The 25139-nt window shown below is 34.3% G+C and overlaps 1 protein-coding gene across 1 annotated transcript in view; it reads right to left on the bottom strand.

Moving 5' to 3' along the window:
* Positions 1 to 24894, bottom strand: part of side-VII (sidestep VII transmembrane protein) — a 278712-nt gene extending 253818 nt beyond the window's left edge. The window contains exon 1 of the mRNA XM_077445052.1: positions 24835 to 24894. Within this exon, the coding sequence (XP_077301178.1) occupies positions 24835 to 24894 (60 nt within the window). The remainder of the gene's footprint in view (positions 1 to 24834) is intronic.
* Between the last annotated feature and the right edge of the window lie 245 nt (positions 24895 to 25139).

Below are 25139 nucleotides of genomic sequence, written 5' to 3'. Positions count from 1 at the left end.
CTAGACGGCATTTAATCATGGGGGCGCGGAGGGGCGAAGCCCTATTAGGCATTAACTAAGGGGGGCGAAGCCCTAAAAGGCATTAGCTAAGGGGGGCGAAGCCCTAGACGGCATTTAATCATGGGGGCGCGGAGGGGCGAAGCCCTAAAAGGCAACTGATCATGGGGGCGAAGCCCTAAACGGCAATTGCTCATGGGGGCGTGGAGGGGCGAAGCCCTAGAAGGCAAAGGCTCAAGGGGGCGCCGAGGGCGAAGCCCTAGAAGGCAAAAAAAAAAAATTGATTTTTTTTTTTTAAATTTTTTTTTTGATTTTTTTTTTGATTTTTTTTTTATTATTTTTTATTTTTTTTATTATTTTTTTTTAATTTTTTTTTTGATTTTTTTTTTAAATTTTTAAAAATTTTTTTTTTTTAATTAAATGTTTACTATTAGCTTAGTCATGTTTAAGCGGTTTATTTTATAAACACTGAGCGAAGCCGGGTAATACAGCTAGTAATGAATAAAAACAATTTTGAAATGAGTTTGTTCTATATTTTGTAATGAATGTATTTTGATTTTGATTTTTAAATGCTTTTTATTGTTACGAAATTATGTTCACAATACATCTTATATCTATTTTAATAGCTACTGATCATTTTCTATTTTACAATTTTAATTTAATTTTGTTAGTAATTTTATTTTTCTAATGTTAATGTACAACATAATAGGAAAAAGAGCCCAAAAAACCTATTTCCAATTTTTATAAATGGTCATAATACATCTAATACATAATATTAATGAAATACTCTCTAAAGTCGATGACCTAAAGCAGATTGTATTTAGGTAATCTGTGTGTTATACCTAAAGGGTATAGACATTTAATTGTAATCACCGAGACTCTTCACAAGTGTGTTAGTATGGTTATTAGTGATTCTGTCATAGAATCTACTTGTTAGTTTGTTAGTAATGTCTGTAACAAACGGAATATGATTGTATTGTAATGAATGTATGTGGGTGTGTACTTTGCTCATTAAAAATCGTTTTTGCGCATACTTTTTATATCATTCTTGACATATAATAAATTTGTGAAGAAACTTTAAATTGAAAAACATTCTTATGAGTATCAGCTTAATTTTTTATGGTACATATGTATATGGTGGATTTATTTCAATAGAAAAACTGAAGATTTTTCATCGTACATTTTTTGTTTTCTTCTTCTGGATCGCGTAGGTGTTTCGTAGACGCTTTTGTGTAATTGAATCGAAGCGAGCGAGATAGAATCTGGCCGATAAAACGCGAAATATGGCCAACGATATTTTCACGGGGTGTTTTTCGCGACGTGACCGTAACGTCCGTTATGCCGTTACGTCGTTACCAAAGTGCAAGCAACGTCGCCGTGTTTGGCGATAACTATCCGGATTATCGTTACGGGAAAACGACCCGGAAAACTATCGGCGGAAACGTTTGCGAAAGCTCCCAGCATCCGGTTAACCGGGCGCCTCTAACCGTCCGCTAAATCCGGAAAATATTCATCGGAATCCGGACAGAATTCGCAGCCACTTTCCACGTACGTTGCAAATACAAACAAGTCAGCACTCCTTTAAAAATAAACTGCAGCGTTTCAAATGCAATTAGATCAAGTGGAACCGTTGAAGAAACTGTCGCGGATTTAGGCGATCGTCGGTCTTGTGATTGTCGGAATAAATATGTTAATCTAGAATTTAAATATTTACAAGAGTGATTTAATTAAATCGAGCTTTAATTTTTTTTCATAAGCTTCGCATATACGTGAAATTATTTGCATATTCAACGGTTAGAGCGTCCATTAACGCGTCACATTTATCATCCGTATTTTTATTTTATTTTTTTGTAGTAAATATGCACGATGAAAATATGCTTAATAAAAAAGGGACATTCTATCATGACACAGTGGGTATATTGAGCGTTCAAAAATATTTTATACATGTGTATTAATCGGTTTGAAAAATTAAACCAATGCATTTATAAACAAGCACGTGGATTCAAAGCTTTTATTGCTACTTTGAAAAGCGTTTTTAAATATTTATCCTCATATGTAGTCAAAAGTGATATGTAGTAGAAAATTTTCTTTTTTAATAAATTAGCGTTTTGGATAATTATAATAATTCAATTTGTGAATGAAGCCATATATAATTTATAATTCAATTATTTTTAATGCATACCAAGAAGACCTAACAGGTATTAGGAAGGTATCAGGAAGGCCTAACAGGTATTAATATTTACTATTATACAAAGTAAATATCAATACCAATTAACATCCACAGAGACATCTTTAGTCAATTGTGTCAATTTGCAGTATTTTTTTATACAATTCAGCGAAATTTTATTGTTATTGTTAAATAAGTTACTGATGCTAACTATATATAATCATTTATGGGATTTCATACATTTATTTATTTTTAATTTATACCAGGAAGGGCTAGCAGGTAACCCCTATACGCCTTCCTGGCCAGAAATATTGTACATTTGATACAAGTATTATTTTATACAAAAAAATATCGATTAAAACCCATAAAGACATACATACATACATACGTTCATCCATACATACATATGTATATGGTCAAATTTGTTTGTAATTCTTCGAAATTTAATAAAGATATATCAATTATCATCCACAGAGAAATTTATGGTCAAATTTGTAAATAAACAGCATTTTATACAATTCATCGACATTCAAGATTGCTGAATACTCGAGACTTGTGACACAATGGGTAAGGTTGCCAATTTTTTGGAATCGTTTCAATGAAAATCGGATAAATTGGCAAACTCTGATAGGTAACGATCGACCTGGAGTGACAAACTAAGGTCTGTCCAGCAGCAGCTAGTGGGACTCGAACCCGTGATCACTATGTTCGAAAGCATATATGTTTACCACTTATCCATGCTGCTCGTTTAATTTATTTATTTAAAATTAAATTTAGACCAAGTGCCACTATGGTTGGAGATCAAATAACGTATCTTCAAAGCCGTGTCATCATAAACCAATTGGTAACGTGGTTACCAACGAACACATTTCCTCGACTACACAATTCTGCTTCAAACTTTCGCGTCGGTAAAATCGTAATTACGAATATTATTATCAACAGGATTTTCCCGTTTTTTTTTCACAGTAAGCTTCCCGGACATGCATATAACAAATCCTGAAAGTTCCATCGTAATCGATTGAGTGGCTTAGAAGACTATACGAGACAGACAGACATTCAATTTTATATACATATACATATACATATATACATAGACAGAGTTAAGACTAATTGCACAGTTTATTATTTCGTTCATCAGCAGAATAAACAACATTTAGGCAAACTGAAGGGTGACTTCCCCTATATTTACTTCGATCCCCTTCAGCTCCCCCAATATCTATAGATTCAGTACAATTGTTAAGAACAAAGTTTTTCCACAAATGAGAGCTCAATCAGCAGGCCATTGATTTTCGAACATTTTAACATGATATTGAACGGGATTATTCGTATTCAATAAATCCATATTAGGCGCGGTGCGGATATGACACGTGCCGAAAATCCGCCATGTCGTTTTGAAGCTCGCTAGCTTTTTTTATGAAGCCATAAACTTTGGTGGTGTACGATGGCACGAGCGCATATTTACGACGACGTTGCCTGTGGGGTTTTTCCTACCCACCCACATCCTGAGAGTCTGCGAGGATCACGCGTGCGATCCAGGACGATTTTTTTTATGGATCGTTAATGCGAGAGTTTACGCGGCAGGAGCGAATCCCCACGTGCAAACTCGCAACACGGATTTTCAGATTTTTTTGCAGCTCATATTTGGTGTGATTTCACGTTGCCTTAACCCTGTCTCTCTTCGTGGAAATTGTTTCAAGTGTACATATATGGCGAGCTTGTTGCTACACTTGTTACTTTTTGTCATATGTGTTGTTTTAGACCTGCAGATATAGGGCTTCATCAAATAAGAATTAACATATTAGTTATATGTAATATATAATAATAAATACAAAAACGGTACTATAGGTATAATAGTTATTTCGACTTCACATACATACATATGTATGTATTTACGTCACAGCTAAATCACTACCAAAACGTACATACGAATACAATAACAAAATAAAACTTCTATTTAGCCAGCAGTTTGGCTTAATGGTAGCGTATATGTTTAGCACCATTCGATCACTGGTTCGATCCGCCAAAACTGCTGGTTAAATTCGAGGGCTTTGTGACTCCAAATCGATCGTTTCTCTATCAGAGTTTACCAATTTTATCTGATCATTGTTGCAACGGTTCCTCAAAATAGACAAAAAAAATCATCTTTTCTATTGTCACAAATCTTCTGTATTTATTTTATGACTTTTTACGATTAATTCGCGCGCGCGCCTTATTTCCTTACATATAAATAACCTTAGGGCCGGGCCGCACCGCTCAACTCGCGAACAACTTGGTTGAGGGCGACCAGACCAATGCATGCAGGTAGATGGGACATGCCGCACCCGTCAACTTGTTTGTCGCACACATTTCCATACATTTTTTCGTGTCAAAGTTGCACGGTGCGGCCCGGCCCTTACACTATATTTATATATAAAATATTTTATTTTAATTTGTGTATCAATTTGTATCATTTCCGAAGATATAAACGGGCACAACATTAGTTGAAATTTGTCGTCCAAGTGTCGGTTTGGTCAAGCGTTTGTCAGCCTAATGTTCACTGGCCAAGTGTTCATTCGGTCAATAGTCCCAAACCAAACTATACGATTCCGTTACACCAATCCCGTAACAATTTTTTGATTCATTCGTCATCAATGAAGTTTTAATTTAAAAATCAAACAATAACCCTTTATTTCGGATTTTTTTCTTAATACATATTAAGTTTAATTACATATTTAGCCAGCAGTATGGCTCAATGGTAGCGTGTATGTTTAGCACCAAGTGATCAGTGAGTTCAATCCGCTATACTGCTGGTTAGATTTAGGGGTATTTGAGACTCCAAACCGATCCTTTCTTATCATAGTTTTCCACTTTTATCTGATCATTGTTGAAACAGTTCCTAGAGTTTGGCAAAAAATCATCTTTCCTGTTGTCACAAATCTTCTGTATTTATTGTATGTACAATTTGTAAAAATTATATACAAATGTAAATCCATAGATGTCTCAATGGATTAACTATTTAATTAATTAATTAATTAAATTTTATTTCGTGTTCTTCAGCTTCTTGAAATACAGTCATTTATATAATAATAAAATGCTGCATTGTTTCTAATTAATTGTCCAGGAAGGCGCATTGGGGGTCTTCCTATCAAGCCTTCCTGATATATGTATGTATATCTACATATGTAAAATGAAATTTAAAATTTTGTTCATATAATATGTACATATGTACATATGTGAGGAGTTTGGTGCAAACGATCGAAAAGCGCCAGACAGATTGAACCACAGATTAACTGGATGGCTGCTTTAAACGCAGTTCTCGACTTCACGAATGAAAAATTGCACATCAGATGACGAGTAACCTTTCGATGTGCACAGATGCAATTATTAAAATGGTAATTATTAAAATTGAGTTGGATCTTTCTGGCGAGTTTTTAATAATTTAATAAGGAAAAATTCGGAACTAAAGTATCAGAAGCACAGAACGTATACAGGGTAGGTATGTCGGGACTTCGGGTAGATTTCGCTTAGTGTAAGTGCGAGCAGTGCGCACGCATAAGGTACACGTGTCGTTAATCTGTGGTTCAGTCTGTCTGGCGCTTTTCGATCGCTTGCACCGCATCGGTAGACTTTTGCTATACTTTTGATAAATTCCACACCGGAAAATTCCAATCTGCATTCAAAATCGTTACACACACAGCATCAAATAAGTTAATCAATCAAAATATAATTTCACAATTACACATTGTACAATATGTGAAGTGTGGTGAAACAGTTGAATGTATTCAGAATGTGGGAAGTGGGCATAGGGGAAGGCAGGGATGCCTCGGTAATTTGTACGTATTTGGGTCAACGACTAAACCGCGCTTACAAACTTTGTTTCGGAACAAACGCAATTCCGCACACATATAAAACTCCTGAACCCCCCCCCCCTTCTCCCATCCCCCACAGCCTCTCTTCGGCTTTTTTTATTTAATAATTGCGAGGGCCCAGGTCGAGGAGAGGAGAGCAACACTCGACTTTGCAATAAAAGCCTCAGATACGAATCCGCAATGCCCGGTTGGCGATTTGAGGGGTATGTGTAGGTGTGTAAGGGAGTGAGGAACAGTGGTGGTTGTGGTGTGAGAAGAGGCGTCGGCTTTTAGCGCCTTAACGGCCGTTATTATTATTTTATAACGGCCGAGCCGTAACATAACGGCAACGTAACGGCGCCCGGTCGTTAGCCGCGCGAATATCCGCCGAACAAATCGTTAGCAGCGTCGAAAAATCGAGGGTAGGTACTGAGAAGGGGTTCCATGGAAAAATCTACGGAGACCTCTCTTCGGGTTGTAGCAAGCGAGCCAATGGTTGTCCGAAACTGATAAATATATGTATATAAAAAAAATTCCATTGAATATACACATGTTAAAATAATATTGAGGGGATTTTATTTTATTTTTATTTTATTTCATATAATCATGCACTCTCGCCTAACATTTTGCTCCAAAGTGGCGAGTGTGCTAAACAGATCAAGACTCGAGAAATTGTACATGTAAATTGAAACAACGCCTGCCATCTATGGTCAGACATTACAAACATCGTAAACAATATGATAAATAACATTTTTCATGTAACAATACGAATTTTTACATTCAATAATCATCCACAGAGACATATATGGAAAAAATTCTGGCGAAACCTGAGATATAACAATGACTCGAGGTTTGCAATAGAAAATTGGATAAGAAAAGTCAATTTTCCAGGAACCGTTTCAATGAAAATCAGAACAATTGGCAAATTCTGATTAGAAACGATCGACCTCGACAAACCAAGGTCTGGCCAACAACGAGACTCTAGTGGGAATCGGACCCGTGACACCTTTCGTGAAATAATACAATACTCACCACTATACAACGATGCTGGTTATTATATAAATAGCTAGTGTAGTACCTGATGAAATATCGTCGCATGGGTGTTGGCATATTAAGTTATTAAATAAAAAAAAATTAAAAGAAATGTGTCGGTTCGATCCACACGCGCTCGAATATTTTTTCAAATACCTTTAAATTATATTTAATTTAATATTTATATTCAATTGTTAAATATGAAAAAAATTAAGAACTACCTACCTACCTACATGTAAATAATATAAAACACCAATAGAAAAATTAATAAAAAAATTACCGCCATAAATTTTCAATATATGGCGGTAAATTCTCTGCCAAGAGGAAACATTGGTAGCAAATAGTATATATATATAATTTTTTTTTTATTATTGTATTTGAATGTACGTTTTGGCAGTGGTTTGGCTGTGACGTACATACATATGTATGTCGAATCGAAACGAATATTATGTATATGTAGTATGGCAAGCGTTATCTTATAATAATAAATCAATTAATTTCCAAAGCCACACTTTGAAATATCAACGGGCACAACATTAATACTATTTCTAGTACGGGATTAACAATAATATTACTTGTGGTTGGCGATAAGTTTATTCCCAACTATAGTCTAATGTTTATTATGGAAATATATTTTATGTTATAGCTTTAAATATGACTAATAAATTAAATAATACTTTACGTTTATTTAAATATACATGCATATATGTATGTACATGTTAAAGTATATTTATGTAAGTGCTACTTTAGACTCATATGGATATTAAAAAAAAAGCTTTCGTACCCCTGTCGTATATAACATGCGTAAATTGTATATATAATATATATGTAGAGGGAGGTGGGGTGCCTTATGTTTTGAATTTTAAATATGCTCGAGATTATTGCGGCGGCCTTAATCTCTCAGGTTTTACAGCGTGATTATTCGCTTGATTATAGTTAGTTTATGCTAACGAAATGCGAATTGTGCCATAACCTTTTGCGCGCGCGCGACTAAAGCGATTTTATCGCGCGTGATGGATGTCCAGCTTTGTTCCCCTTCAATGAAAACTTTAAAGCGTTATAATATTGTGTTTTTCAAAATAAACCGTTACGTATTTAACGCCCCTTCTCGACAGGCTACAAACGCAATTTTCTCAGAATCTTGCAGTGTTAACTTCTATGAGCGCGACTGTACCAGCTAGAACTTTACGAAAAGGTAACGAAAAGTACTTTCCATTTATTTCTTATGGTGAAATCTCTTTCGTATTAGTTAAATATGAATATTATATAGACATTCACCACACACAAGAGCACCCCCTGCACCGCTACTTGGAAATAAATTTAGAGATATTACTCAAATAGTACGAGGTCCGCTTTTTACTAACCTCTTCTAACTTTCACTTTTGTGATATTTTATATCATTTCATACGCATTTATATCATTACATACGTATTTATGCGGCCCAAACCTCTATTTGATTACATTATTTTAAGTCGGGATCATAATTTTTATTGAAATCCCAAAAATTGAAATCTTTTTGATTGAAATCCTAATCATGAATTCCCACACATTTTATATATTTATAGATTAAACTGTCGTACATTTGTTGTTAAAATGTTGTTTAAATTGCCTTTTTATTTTATTTGATAATTATTTTTTTTATATTTTAGTACATTAGGTTATTTCTATATACATTTATTTTTTTACTGCAGTTTTTTTTATACTCTGTTTTTATTACATATATAAAAAATAAAAATTAAAACGTTGAAAATTTTCCATCACACATTCCAACACTCCAAGTATGGATCGCATCGTTTTCCATTAAATTTTCAATCAAAATCAACCATAGAAAAATCGAGCAACGATAAAAGACATCAATGCACACGTCAAACCACAAACCATGGATAATTTATGAAGTGTCTTAAACCTACCATTGTTTATTCGAAATCAACCCCCTTATCCCTCTCACACCGTGCGTTCGACCCCCGATTGATTGTCAGGACCGTGTATAATTCGTGTCCTTTGCTTAGGGGCATTTTCAGCACATCATGCGGATAATTTCCGACCATGATTTGGCGGTTTTTGTAACGCTCCCTAGACCAGAGAGGTACTGGTGGTACCCACGTGATCCGGAGATGAGCTTGCCATGTTGGAAATTTCCATTTTGGGTTTATTTTTATGAATTTTTCTGGCACTTTTGATATCCTACGTGGCCGACGTAAACTTTGACTATGGTGAAACTGTTAATTTTGCAACTTTGGCCAATTTTGTCGTTGTGTCTAATAATAATACAAAACCCGAGTTGAAAACTTTGGCAGACGGAGCATTTTCCCATAATGCATAACAGTTTTCAATTAAAAATTATTTCAGAAGTTTAAATTTCCCTTGCTTGTAATATAAATTTTAATATATCTGAAATTTTTTAGTTTGTGAATAAGGAATGAACTACTAACTATTTTGCTGTTATATACATATCTATTTATAGGTACATATATGTATATAATATTAAGGTTCATTTACATCTATACTGTAGACTGTAGAGAACATATCATTGGTACATTTACAACGGGTACATATATAAGTAATTTGTGGACACACTCATAGACAATATTTCCAAGTAATGATATTTGTAAACATTTATGTAAATAAATAAATGCAATTTGTAAAGCTTTCAATTGCGTAGTGTTGGGTTCAATCCCTGGATTGGATATGTGACACTAAGGTCAATTCTTTACTATCAGAGTTTGCCAATTTATCTGATTTCATTGAAACGGATCCAACAAATTGGTAACCCTGTTCTGTTTCTCGCAAAAATCGAGTTTACAACTTATAAGTGGCTTTAGGCGTCGTATTGTTGTTAAGTGGAAAAGGTCTGTGGACATTTCATAATAATTAGTCCGGTAGTCGTGTTTGATGCTTAGTGCTCGACGAATGTCCGATTTTTTGTTAATTTTACTCGCAAGATGGGCAATTGCATCGTTAAAAATTGCACAATGCATTAAAAAAACAAAATAAACAACATGAGATACATTTTTATAAGTAAATTAATCATGTAAGTAACATATTATTCAAATAACATCGTAGTTTGACAGTTTTTAAGTGTTATGGTGACTGCATGCATTCTACATACAATTTCAGGGGTGGCACCACATATTTTTAAACAAATTTAAAAACATTTCTTTTACCAATACATGTAATATGGTGGCACCGAATAATCAATTATATTAGTAACCAATTATTAAAGTTTAATTAATATAAACACCGTTCATTTTATATTATACATATTTTTGTTGAAACTATACATTACACGTTAATTTAAGAGTTCCCAAGGATAGACAAATACAAAAAAGTGGATAAAAATAATCCATCAATTGAGAAAAGAAACGGATTGGCTACCAACGCCAAACACCACCATATACTCAAATTGTAAATTAATCTATATCAAAATAAAACTTTTATTTCTGAAGTGAATATGTAAGACGGTACATTTATTAATTTGAAACAGGCAATTTATTGGTAAAGGTACTTCTATTATTATAAAATTTGGGTAGCTTTAATTTGAGCTGAACTAGTAATAATTCTATTTAGCCTGATGATTCAGCAATGAAACTCGTGTGAAGTCTGACCAGCATTATTAAAGATTGTCACGGGATCAAAACCGGTAACCTCTCGGTGCTAAGCATAAACGCAACCACCATATATTAAGTCTGATACATTTGAGCCAGAAGATTTTACACCTTTGATAGTGGTTCAGAGGCATTGATATCCAAGTCGACAGAGTCTTGTTCATACAGTCAACATGTCTGTATGTATACCAGTCGTATTCAAGTCAAATATCCACCAAGAGAAACAGCTCAAAGGCGCATTTCCGCAGCAGACAAAACAATAAAGCGCGCTGTACGAGCGAGACGCTACGGCACACAGACGAGTGCGAGTGAGAGGGCAACAGCATCACACACTTTTGACACGCTCGAGCTAAACGCTATATTTAGAGCGACTATTAGAACGCCTGAAGGTGTCGTAATACCTGGCCCGATTGTCAGCCGAGGTTGGGCCGCACGCTAATTTATGTCCGCCTGTTAATAAATACCGCGGCAATTACACGTGTCTGAATGTGCTCGAGCCCCCGTTATCTTGGCTGTCATTAATCAGGTGTTATCGCACACCTGTGACGGGGGCCCCGCTCGTACGTTACGCCCGACACACGTGTATACACCGATTCACATACGGGGTAGTTATGGGATGCGGGGGAGGATGGGGTTGCTCGGATGCGAGCTGACTAAATGACGTCCTAGCCCATTTCTGATGTTGGACTGTCGTATCGTACACTCGGGAATGTCGTGTTTGACGACACGTTTATGAGGAGGAGGCCTGGAGAAAATTGACCTTGGTCTAATTTTCTGGAATGGGTAAGTATGTGAAAATTTGCTTGATGGATTATTGGCCGACGGTCACTCGGCCGACGGACGCTTGGCCGAACGGGCAATAGGCCGATGGATGTTTGGCCGACCGGACACTGGGCCAAATGAAATGTTTAATTATTTAAATTTATGAAAAATTATTCTATACTATTGTATTTATTATCTATATATTGTTATATGGACGATGGGAATTGCACTATTCTCCCTTTCGTCTGGAATAAATAGGTTATTATTAATCCAGCTGGTCAGCCTTACATATGTAGATGTTTGCGACTCCAAGTCGATCGTTTCCCATCAGATTTTGCCAATTTATTTGGTTTCACTGTTGAAAGGGTTTAATCAAATTGGCTTTAAACCATCCTTTTCACTATATGTATTTATTTACTAGTTTTAGGCCCGTTGATTTCAACGGATGCGGTGCATCCGCTCTAAAGTTGCCAGACAAATTGAACGACAGATAAACGGACGGCTGCTTTAAATGCAATTCTCGTCTTCTCGAATGATAGATTGCACATCAGATGACGGGTAATCTTTCAATGTGCACAGATGCAATTATTAAAATGGTAATTATTAAAATTGAGTTGGATCTTTCAGGCGAGTTTAATAAGGGAAGATTCGATAAGTTCCGAATCTTGCCCTATTAAACTCGCCAGAAAGATCCAACTCAATTTTAATAATTGCATATGTGCACATCGAAAGGTTACTCGTCATCTGATGTGCAATCTATCATTCGAGAAAACGAAAATTACGTTTTAAGCTGCCGTTCTGTTAATCTGGCGATTTTAGAGCGGATGCACCAAACCCGATTTCATCGGGTGGTTTCGGAAAGGATTTGATACACGAGTTAAAATAAAGTTTTATTTTATATATTATTTTATTTTATATATAAAGAAACAGGTTGTGTTCGATTTCTTATCTCTATTTTTTTCAAATATCGTTAAAATATAATTAATTTAATATTAATAATAAATTAATTATATTTTAAATAATTTAATATAACAAAAAGTTAAAACATTGGTAAGCAAGGTACGTACCAATACATATATAGACACAAAACGCTATTTTGGATGTTTGGACATAAGAAGATATTGCTTTTATTGGCTCCAACCCTATTATCTGACCAATGAAGTCTATACAACATTGACTACATATGTATGTACATATGTACATATAGGTACGTCCAACGCCAATTACCACCATCAAGCTTGGAAAATCCTGCTAGTGACGTCACACGTCACACCTCACCACCTCGCTAGGGAAATGTGGGTAAAAATCAACCTGGATCTGGAGGCTGTGTCGTTACTCAATTGCAGCGGTGACGAAGGGGTAGCGAAGGGGTGGTCACGTGCGGTGGGTCGTTAATTCGAGGGTCGCGTTATTGTGGTCACGACATCTCGCGACACGGGCGCCAGGTGGCCGCTGCCACCCCGATAAATCATCCCCCGGTCTCTCTCTTCCACCCCTCCTCACGCCTACTCCGATAGAAAAAGGTACCCGAAAACACGTCGACAAAAAGCCGCGTGATATATCGAACCTGCCTCGTCGGATCGGGTCGCTTTACATACGCAACGTCGACCGGAATGTTGCGCGACCGGTCGGTGGACATTCAAAATGGGGTAGTTCTGTGTATATATGTGTGCAGGACTTTAAATCAGACTGTTAGTTGTATTGTTTTAAAAATAAATCTCTATTAATACATGCACATATGTATATTATAGTATTTTATTTTTTATTTTGATTTAAATCGTGACAGGATTTATCTCAAGGCAACATATATGGTTGACTTACGAGAACTGAGAATGCTGTAAGGACTTGAAATAATATATATTTTTTTTAATTATTTCTTACATGTTTGTATGTATGTATACATATATAAAATTGAATGTCTGTTGGTGTGTCTGTCTGTCACGTATAGGCTCCTAAACCAGTGAACCGATTACGATGGAATTTTCAGGGTTTGTTGTATGAATTTTTGGAAAAAAATATTGTGAAAAAATCTTTTAATAATAATATTCGTAATTAAGATTTCACCGAAGCAAAAGTTTGAAACGTCATTGTTTATTCGAGGAAATATCTTCGTAAGCAACCATGTTACCAGTTGGTTTATGATGACACGGCTTTAAATATACGCTGTTTGATCTCCAACCATTAATTGAAACGGGAACGCAAACATTAAAAAATGAAAGAAAAATTCAAAAATTGCTCTATAAACTATTTTTCGATTTAAAGTTTAACGATAATCAGGAGTGTGTGGTTATCTTTGTATCTGGTCTTTAGTCTGTAATTCATATTCAGAATATTGCTTAGCCATGACTGAAAAGTTTCTTCCCTCGCCTATTGTTTTAAAGCAGTGCTTCCCAAATTGGGGGTCGAGACCCCCTGGGGGGCCGTAGGATTTCTCGCGGTGGCCGCGAAAATATTCAATAGAAAGTACAAATATTCATTTATGAATATTTTTCCATATTATATATTTAAGAAATGTATATATTTAAGGAAATATTTCCCAAACTTGAATGAGGATGAAAGCAATTGGATAATAACACCATTTGCCAAGTCCTTAAAATATTAATATATTACGTGGAGAGCCCAAGAAGAGTTGATCGATATCAGATTAGATAATTTGCTTGAAGTGGAATTTAATGAAAAAAGTTTTCACAATTTTGGTTAAGGCGACAGCAAGAATATCCTGCTATTGGAAAAGAAGCCCTGGTAACTCTTATTCCTTTAGCGACTACGTACCTATGCCAAACAGCATTTTCGTCATTACTTATATTTAAAAAATAAGCAAAAGTCATGCCTTTCCACGGAGACTTTGGAAGATTCTGACATTGAACGATGATCGATTTGTTATTAAATTGTTTCATGTGTGTATAGTTTTTATTTAAAAAAAATGTTTTTAAGCAAGTTCCTATAATTTTCTGCTGAATATAAATATGTATGTGTATTATAATTGTAATAATTACTGCCAAATAAATGTTTTAACTAGAAAAAAAATTTTTTTAGGGGCCGGGAATTAATTATTTCAGATTTAGAGGGTCGCTACATGAAAGTAATTGGGAAGCCCTGTTCTAAAAGAAGAGTCTTTCTGGAAAATTTTTCATCGCAACATTTAAGATCAAGTTTGTTGAAGTTTTTAAATTGTTCAATTAATTTTTTAAAATAAGGGGTGTTTCCATGACAGAATCAAACATCTAAAGTAACATCAACAATAACAGATTAAAATGAAAATTTCGTGGATGGAGCATTATTTTTAATTGATTAATCGACCGCACACAGATTGCCGCCGCATCATATGCGTTAATAAACTTATTAAATCCACCATTTGAAATTAATGCAGTTTTGAGCATATGCATCGTAAATTGATTCAAATTTGCTCTCAGTTCACTCGCTCGGAACGAAAGCGAGCACGTTGAATTAATTAACCGAAACTAAAATCACCATTATTATAACTATAATATACATATATAAAATTACACTGTGTATAAATTCGTCGAAGAAAATTCCATTGAAAATTAACCCTTTGCGCACACACTTATCCAAACACACATCTATCTATAATACGTACACACGTTCATAATGGCGAATGGCTCTTTGTCGTCCCATTATATGGGATCACGTACTCATTTTGAATTTGCATACGAACAACAAAGGTGAACACTACAAGTTCCACGACGTGTATATTATGTATGTGTGTGTGTGTGTGTTCAAAAGGTCCCCGGCGCGGAAAAGGTTACGGATCACTGAACCGGGGTCCATTGTGCGACCGTAACGGGTCCGTAGTATGCGGGACCCCTGTAATTTGGCTAATTTCGCATTGCGAACCAAATAATTCGAACCTTTTTGGGCGTCGTAACGCGATATTCGACGCCTAGAAGGGAAAACCGGAAGTCGGAGACAATTTTCCGCGCTTTGAAATTCAAAGTCGCAAAGGGGAAAAATCTAAAAAAAAAAGCCGCTCATTTTCGCCTACGCTCTGAGAGCGTTCATTCTGTATACACAATTTTTTGGCAAGGATAAAAGTTTTTTGAGCATGTTTTTTTAATGACAGGATTTTTATCTTATTATTTTACGTATGTATATATTTTGGGACTAAATATTTTTGGTGATTTAAGGACTTTTTTTTTTAAATTTAATAATACAATAGTCATATATGTATATACTGGGATTAATACATTGGATCTTAAAAGCAATCAACTTGTATCAAACATGAAAACCTGTATACGTACATACATATGTACATATATATCTAATATATAATTTCGACGGGTTCATCTCACGGCACCGAGGTGAAAAGGTCGAAAAAAGAAATATCGGAAGGCAAAGATCGAAAATCAAAAGATCTTAAGTCGAAAGATAAAAAAGGGAGCATGGTAAACAGTACTGCGGTGAAATTCCATCTCTTTTTGTCATACCACCTTGTTTAATGTGCGCGTGCAGGATATGGGAGGAAAAGCCAGTTACTCTTGTTCCTGTTGTATCCTGATCGCGCAAATTAAGTGAGGATGTACGACGAGGGGAGAGAGATTTTTGTCGCACGCCACTGATAATATACATGTATACTAACCGCTTTTCATATATATGCATGATAAATGAACATTTTCGACTTTTTCACTGTGTCGACTTTTTTACGGTCACCCAATTTCGACAGAGACTTTGTATGTAAGTATTGTTGGTTGGAAAATGGTTGGGTTAGGTTAGGTTAGGTTAGGTCAATATATAATTTCGACAGAGACTTTGTATGTAAGTATTATTGGTTGGAAAATGATTGGGAACTTCGAAAACAAGTCAAAATTTCCATGACGACATGGGGACGGGGGATGGGGGGCACCGGGGGATTACAACTAGTTTATTAAATTTATAATTATTAAAATATCATAATCGTCATCTACAGCCATTCACCATCCACTGCTGGATGAAGGCCTCTCCAACACGCTTTCACTCGTCTCTATTTTGCGAAACTCTCACCCATCTCACCCCACATATTTTCCTAATTTCGTGCACCCATCTTCCCTGCGGTCTTCCATTTACCCTTTTGAATTCTTTCGGGTACCATGCAAGCACTTCTTTTGTCCACCTTTCGTATCTCCTTTTTTGACTCCTTTTCCTATGCTTAATTTATCAGTATCTGAACAAAGTTTAACTGAAGCTGTGGCGTTCTTATATTGCAGCTAACAGCCCCAAAAAGGGTCCTGGTACTCCATGTGTTTTTAAATCGCTAAATACTGCACTATATAACTAACTGTATTGAAGGCTTTTTCGTAATCGACAAAATCTAGGAACAATGGCTGTTGATATAATATATTATTATAATTATAAATTAAAGATATCAAATCTATAAATGAACGTATGAATGTATTAGTTTATTAATACATATTTTTATACGTTACGTTTTTTTTATACATGAGTTAGAGCTTAAAATTTTGCAATGTATTTCTAATCATGATTTATATATTATCGTTACCTTTCTTTGAAAATGTTCTAACTTACAGTTCAACTCTTTCAAAATAAGGTAACGATATATTGACATATTATATTAAATACAAAACTGAGATATATAATTATATCAATTTATAATAAATAAACTGCAATATATAGTATTTGTGCATATTGAATATTTAATAAATAGCGAATAAAAATCAATCAAACAACCAATACTTCAAATCAGGTTGAATTAAAATATTATTATATCCTCTGTATTTCTAATCATTGATGAAAGCCTTTTTCTTTGATTTCATTTTTAAACATATGAACGATACATTTGGAATAATAATTTAAATAAGAATATAACAATATAAATAAAAGTTATATTTTTAACAATTTAAAAAATAATAATATTTTGAGAATATTACAATTTAAATAAGAATAACAATTTAAATAAGAATAATATTAGTTAAGTTATATTAAAGCGTTGTTCGGAAAAACCATCGTTTTCCACATAATTGCACGCAAAGCGGCCCCGATAGTATGTATGTACGGCATTACCATAAATCAACTTTCAAAGTTGTTTTTCTTCAAATCACGTAGTAAAAGTGTCACTTTTTTATTTTTAACTTCATAAACACAACTTCCAGAGTCACCACAGTTAGTTTCAAAGCGGTCCAAAAATTATATCATTATGCAAAAAAAAAAAACACTCAACCGCCTAACCCAACCGCGTCTTGGCAACATCGTCCGGCATTTTCTACTAGTCGTTCATTAAAATTCTTCTCGTCTGATTCGAGCGTTGGCTCGAAGGCTGTACTAAGGATGCTGCCGTTAAAAAAAAGAGCGGGAAAGCGCCGAGCTTTTGGAAGGAAGTTCATTTGGCATGCATGTATTCAACGTTCCCCACTCTTATAACTCACTGAATTATGAGCGCCACACATAAGCTTTCGCCGTAACAAGGCTTTGTGAGCGGCCGTGTCTGCTTACCACAGAAAGAATAAATTGTTTCTTTTTTTTAACCGAGTTCCTACCTACCTGTGTGTGTGTGTATGGGTTCGGAAGCGTACCCCACGTGTGCCGGAATGGGTTATATAATACGGGAATTATACGACTGCAGGTAATGTATGCATTAAAAAACGGATATTGTATGGTCGTATCGTGCGCGCTTAAATTTATGTAATTGTTGGACATTTTGTCATTTATCATATATATTTTTTTTTAATTCTGAATGCTATTTTTTACTTTATCTATGTTTTTGACGTAATATTATGTACATATTTTATTTTTATTATACATCAATTAATCAAGCACACTCGTTTAACAGATTGCTCTAAAGTGACGAGTGTGCTGAATATACTAAGAATGGAAAAAAAGTATATGAAAATACAAGTAAAAATACATAAATAGAAGAAAAGAAAAAGAGAAAAAAAAACATGACATAAAAATTCTTAATTGATCAAAATAACTCAACTGCTACAATTGGTAGCGATCTCTGTAACCAAGGAAGTGGTGCAGAAAATTACGAGAGATGTGACAAATGTCAATGGCACCATCCAGTGAATTTAAGAAACGGAGGCCACGAAAAATGGGAGAATTGCTATATGCCACAGTTCTAGCCAAAGGAGTGTGAAAAATATAGAGTGAAAAAAGATAAATTTATAGGCGTTTAAACACTTAAAATCTGATATAGCGAGATGGCAGCTAAGAGGGATATAAAGTAAGAAGAGGCTAAAACGAACAAACTCGACGAACAGTCTGAACGATCAATTCGGACGATAGACGTCAAGAAGAAATATGATGGAGTATTTTCAAACGTGTCTATTACGATTATTTTTCACCGTCGTAATGAGGGACGTCATTTCCACTTATATTGATGACCAAACTGAGCAAATGGCAAAGTTTGAAACGATCGGATAAGAACCCAAACTTTGTCACACGACCAAATCGTTTCTGAAGTAAGAAGATAATTGTAAAAATACACATGGACATAAAAATTCTTAACTGATCAAACTAACTCAACTGTTCTAATTGGTCGCAACCTCTGTAACCGAGAAAGTGGTGCAGAAAATGACAAGAGATGTGACGAATGTCAATGGCACCATCCAGTGAATTTAAGAAACCAAGGCCACGAGGATTGGGAGAATTGCTATAAGCCACAGTTCTAACCAGAAGAGTGCAAAAAAGGGGACGATGGCGGGTTCGTATATAACCCTCCAGAGCATGAAGGCCCAACTCAGCCAGAAGAGATGAATAGGAGATGAAACCTCTAAATATTGAAAACAAGAACTTGATGTGGGCAACACTCCTCCTGTGTTCAAGAAAATTGTAGCTGACCATATCCATGACGAATTGTGATGGAAATAAATATGGGTAAATCCCATATTGCTCCTTATAAAGTAGCTGAAGAAAACGTCTTTGGATAAGTTTTAGTTTGATAGATAGAGATGTGGTTGAAGGACTCCAGATCATAGAGGCGTATTCCAAGATACACAGCAGATTGTACAGCAGCCTCAGAACAGTAGGATTATGGAGGTATTTGTATATTGGTATTTAATCGTGAGGCTGCTACTATTATGAAAAAATAGCATATAAATCACAGATACTTATATGTAGAAGATTAGAGCAAGTAAATAATGCTGATCATTTGGCCTGGTTACTAACAGTCAGTCGTAGTGTTGTATTAAATTTTAAATTACTGTCATATATGATCCACCAAGAAATTTAAGAAATAGAGTACTATGTACGTTTAAATACACTGAGTAAATCTACTTTAGTCCTGATTATTGCGAGAACTGTTGTGAATTATTTTATATACACATATTTATGTTTTATTTTATCAACATATGAGCCGTTTTATTTGAAAGTGGCAATAGTCTTATTTTCAATTCCGAAAACACTATTTCTGTTTGACGTAATTCACAAATTGTTATCACTTATTTTAATTCGATGTGTTCAGATTTTGGGAAAAGCAGAATAAATGTATTTCCAATATTTTTAAATATAATTAAACGTTATAAATTGTAAAATATTTTTCGAAATGAAGAAAAGTGGACTTTTTCCACTTTGAAATGTAATAATGGATCGTATGTACATATGTATGTATATTATATTTTGTTCATTGAAGCTATGTAATATTATGCTAGTAAGAATGTGTTAGTGTTTATTTTGATTTCTTTTAGATAAGAAATTAAATAAATAGATGAAATATTTATGAAATACATTCAATAGAGTATGCATAATGATTTTAAATAAAGGATACATAAAGCAGATAAACCATTGGAATGTTTTTAGTTGATACGAATTAATGAAATTCTAGTGTTTATGTAATATAATAATATAAAATTAAAATCAAACGTTGACCAGGTCTGATTATATTGTCATGTTTATTATGATAAAGGCAATTTTCATCAATGTAAAGTTATTTTTAGATACGTTTGTTAAAAATTAGGTTCCATTTGAAATGATTAATTTACTAAAAAAGGGAAAAATACCACACAGAGTTCAATTAGCATAGTGCATGTAAATACGACAAAAAAGCAGTAAAAAAAAGAGCGATCGCAAATTGAATTATTAATTAAATTAACGCGTGTCACTTTTGGAAAGCGTTAACGTGTTAATTGCACACACACGTATAATATTTTGTCGTTTTCGAGCAATAAATTCGGGGAGGGGGGGGGGGGTAATGCATTCAAACACGGGTAATTAAGCACCGAAGTGGCAACGTCCAGTAAAACCCGAAAAATCCATTAAGTCGCAGACATAATTTTTTTCCCCGAACCGTAAAACGCTTTTCGTTAATATTTGCATAAAAATTATTACGGCGTGGCGGAACTTTTTTATATTATTATTTTCTTTTCTCAAAATCGGGTCATTTGCTGCTGCGTCCCGCACCCCTCCTACCGACAGGGAAAATTGAAAGAGAAAGACGGAAAAAAATATGGCAAATTCTATAATTTTATGTTCGCTATTGAAGTTTACGTGTTGGAAGTCATAATTTATCGGCATCGTAAAAGTGGAGCAAAAAAAATGTATCGCATAATGGGCAACGAGTTGAGTTTTGCACGAAACCTCCATAGAAAAGAGTATTGTGAAATAAATCATTTTGTAGCATGCAACTCAAATCGCATTATTTCCAATGCATGCCCCAGATTATCCAAAAACATGTACACAAAATCTTTTATCCATTACCTGTTAAAAATATCATATACAGGTATCTATGTATATTTATATACCTTCTTACATCAAAATCCATGTGTACTATAATTAAAATATTTCCTTATATTATATATAGAACCAGCGAGTGGTAACGAGTTCAAATCCCACTAATTTCTGCTGGTCAGACCTTGGATTTGTTACTTCAAGTCGATCGTTTCCTATCAGAGTTTGCCAATTTATCTGATTTTAATTGAAACGCTTCTAACAAATTGCCAAACCCTACCCATTTTCTCGCAAAATTTCGAGTTCTCAGCAATCTCGAATTTTGCTGAATTGTTTGAAATGCTGCATATTTAGGAATTTGACCGTAAATGTCTCCGTGGATAATAATTGATATTTATTTATGTACTTTGTATAGTACTAATAATATATCTATCAAATGAAAAATGTTTCTGGCCTGGAAGGTCCATTAGGGTTACCTGTATAATTTAAAGATAAAATAAATAATATAGTTAATCGAATAATATTCATAAGTTCTTCTTTTAATATTAACTCTTATTTAAAGATAAGTTTCTATATTAGAAATTAGTTTCTATATCCAGTTTTTATATTAGAAACTAAATATATACTATACAGGGTTTGGTGCAAACGATCGAAAAGCGCCAGACAGATTGAACCACAGATTAACTGGATGGCTGCTTTAAACGCAATTCTCGACTTGACGAATGAAAAATTGCACATCAGATGACGAGTAACCTTTTGATGTGCACAGATGCAATTATTAAAATGGTAATTATTAAAATTGAGTTGGATGTTTTTGGCGAGGTTTTAATAATTTAATAAGGAAAAATTCGGAACTTAAGTATCAGAAGCACAGAACGTAGACAGGGTAGGTATGTCGGGACTTCAGGTAGATTTTGATGTGTGTAAGTGCGAGCAGTGCGCACGCATAAGGTACACGTGTCGTTAATCTGTGGTTCAGTCTTCTGGCGCTTTTCTATCGTTTGCACCCCATAGACTATACATTATCACTGAAAAGCAATTTGATTCTCTTTAAATCATTTCATCAGGTTACATCATATGTGGCAAGTTTTCCAATTTTCTTAAGAATGTTCTTCAGCTTTTCTACAAGAAGATCTTTTTCATTCATTCAAGAAATATATTTAAATTTTTACACCTAATAAATCTGAACCATTTTTCTTTATATCTAAAAATTAAATGTGGAAAGTATCTAAAAATCTACATACAAAATTGTGAGAAACCGAAAACTTGATGAACTTAATGAACTGATTGGTTTGTAAGTTGCTTTTAAGCAAAACAATTTTTTTTTCCCAATTTTATTTTTCCCATCTTTGAAAAAGGCTAAAAGTTCGATTTTAAGATATAACTGTTTATCCACTATGTCTAGGGTTCAAGTATTTAAAATTTTTTGAACTATAGATTTGAATTTTTTGAAGATAGCTTTTTAGACGAACAATCGACTAAGTTTTCATCTATTACTCTTTCGAAGAACAGCTCAATTAAAACCATATTGTTTTAACAAAAATCCAAGAGGCATTTGTCAGAAGTGGGATTATGATTACATATTATACATAGACATGTATGTAACATTAAACTTGAGTTATAATCGATGTAATATCAAATCTAAACGATGCGCTGCGGATGTTGCGTGTATGAGAGTGCCCGTTAACCCCAAGCGCACTGCCAAGTGGTCGAATTAACCCCCTTCCATTTGGTTCTGGTACGTTCGTTCGAATCACGTGATTCTTGCCGGTAACTAATTGCGGTAGTTTCTTACTAGGTTCAACCCCCTATGGCTCAGGTGTGAGCCGACCAATTATTCAGTTGGGGTGGTCACCCCTTATGGATCGGGGGTGCTGTGTTCGTGCACTATAATTGATTGCACACATATAGTGTGATCGGAAAATAGATATATCTTTTTTTAAATGGATGCTTTTAAGACCTAATCCTAGTCTATATTTTATAATACAAGATGACTGTGGATTTTTATAAGCTAAATTGCACGAGAATGTATACGGCTTAGTAAAAGCGCACAATTCATTTCAGTTTTATAAAATTGTATACAGACTTTACTAGATTACATAACCAGTTTTTGTTTAATTTAATTGAATTGAGTATATTTTTACATTTGGCTAATAGCTTGCAAAGAATTTGCGCAATGAATTGCATATGAATTTTATGTAAATTCGTTTCATTCATATTTCGAGTATAAAATCATTATAAAAATTCCGTCGCATTTTACAAACACGCAACGTTCACTCGGAGAGGTTCGTTTCTATTTTTCTCGCATTTTTTATGTAAACACTGAAGATTTTATCTCCAATAAATAAATTTAAAATATTTCGAAATAGTGTAATTAAGTTCTTTGAAACTTGAAACGATTGTTCTGTTTCAGAAATTTGCATACAAATGAACGGAATAATTTACGTACTTACGATTTGATCGATCGAATGTTTTGAAATAATTAATGGCATCTGTGCAAGTATGAACTCACCTGAAACAAATTAAAACAAAACAATTAAAATGTGTATGGTAATTTTATAGAATACGAGGTATAGGTACTATGATCACATAAAAATTTATTTTGTTATTTACATACATAAATACATATGTACATTGGTTGTTAGTATTGTATTGTATTTACATATGCTGCAGCAAAATATGATCCAAAATAAACGTTGAATTCTTTAAATATTGATAGATACACAATCTTGGCTTTCTTAAATATTTTTAATTCATACATAAAGCAGTAATTTTTTATGTATATGAAATGTGTTATTGATTTTGTGAATTATTTACATTAAGCTACATACATATGAGTTGCTAAAATTTAAAGTGGCATTAGTCTAAATATGTCACGAAAAATTAATATAATGTTTTGCGTTTAACAATTTTTAAAATACTGGTGGCTTTTATTACGTTTATTCTGCTTTTCCGAGATTCTGACATATCGAATTAAAATAAGTGATAACAATACAGTAAAATGTGAATAAAGTAAAACTGAAATAGTGTTTTTGGAACTGAAAATTGGACTCTCAAATATAACGGCTCATATGCATGTACGTATGTACATATATATGAGCCATTACCATTACTTTTTGAACGCAATTAGAGGCTTTGGATGTGTTGAAGTTTATAATTAAAATAATAATGTAATATTTTCCACGAAAGCTCAACGGGCTTACCGCCCCACTTTTTATATGCCTGTACTTATTTGTGGGGTAGAAAATAAAATAGGGAAAAAATTGTAGATTTTTATCGCACATCTTGAAAGCATATCGCCACATCAAACGTTGAAAGCATTTTAATTTTATTTTTCTCAGAAGAAGAAGAAGTCCCCGTTTCGGAGCAGAATTAGGGAAAAACGCAAAGTGAACGGGCCCAACGTCTCACCCGTCAACGTCTCAATTATTTCTCCTGAAAATGTATTTTTGCCTCCGGTTTTTTTATAACGTTATTTTTCCAGCACGGAAAAGAGACCAGGCTCTGAAACAAAAGGACCCAACTCAGTGCACAAAAACGGGGCTTCGCTTTTCTTTTTGACAGCTCGAAAAGAAAATTTTCTATTTTGATCGACAGGCGTTTGATTGCAAGCGGTTTTACGCTCTACTTGCCATTAGATTGTATTTTTATTTTCCAATATATTGAAGGTGATTTTTTTTTATAGAATATATACACGTATATCTACACACCTACTAGCTCACTTTATTATATACGAATTCAATATTAACCTATTGAACTCCAACATAGCTATTCGACATTACAAAATACGCGAAGCGTACATTGTTCGACTTCAAAGGGTTATTATTACATTCAAAGTTAAAGGACCAAGCTCAATAACTTCGAAATTAATAGCAAACTTAGCAGTCATATTGCTGTATTAATATCACCGATTTTCTACACATAACGATTAAATTGAACTCTCATGTTCATATTTCAAAACAATTACATTACAAAATCAACTGGTTGAGTAAATCTTCGTTCATTTTTTACGGCTTCGAAAAAATAATAATAGGCAGCCGAAAATGCCTCACCGTCAAGAGGGGTGAAAGCCGTGAGAGAGGGAAATTGATGAAAAGGAAAGCGACAGTATTGTAAAGATCATTAGGCGGCGAG

The sequence above is a fragment of the Arctopsyche grandis genome, chromosome 13, assembly GCF_051622035.1.
Source record: "Arctopsyche grandis isolate Sample6627 chromosome 13, ASM5162203v2, whole genome shotgun sequence".
NCBI classification, from domain to species: Eukaryota; Metazoa; Arthropoda; class Insecta; order Trichoptera; family Hydropsychidae; genus Arctopsyche; species Arctopsyche grandis.
The sequence above is the reverse complement of the archived record's forward strand: the minus strand, read 5'-3'. Positions and strand labels throughout refer to the sequence as shown.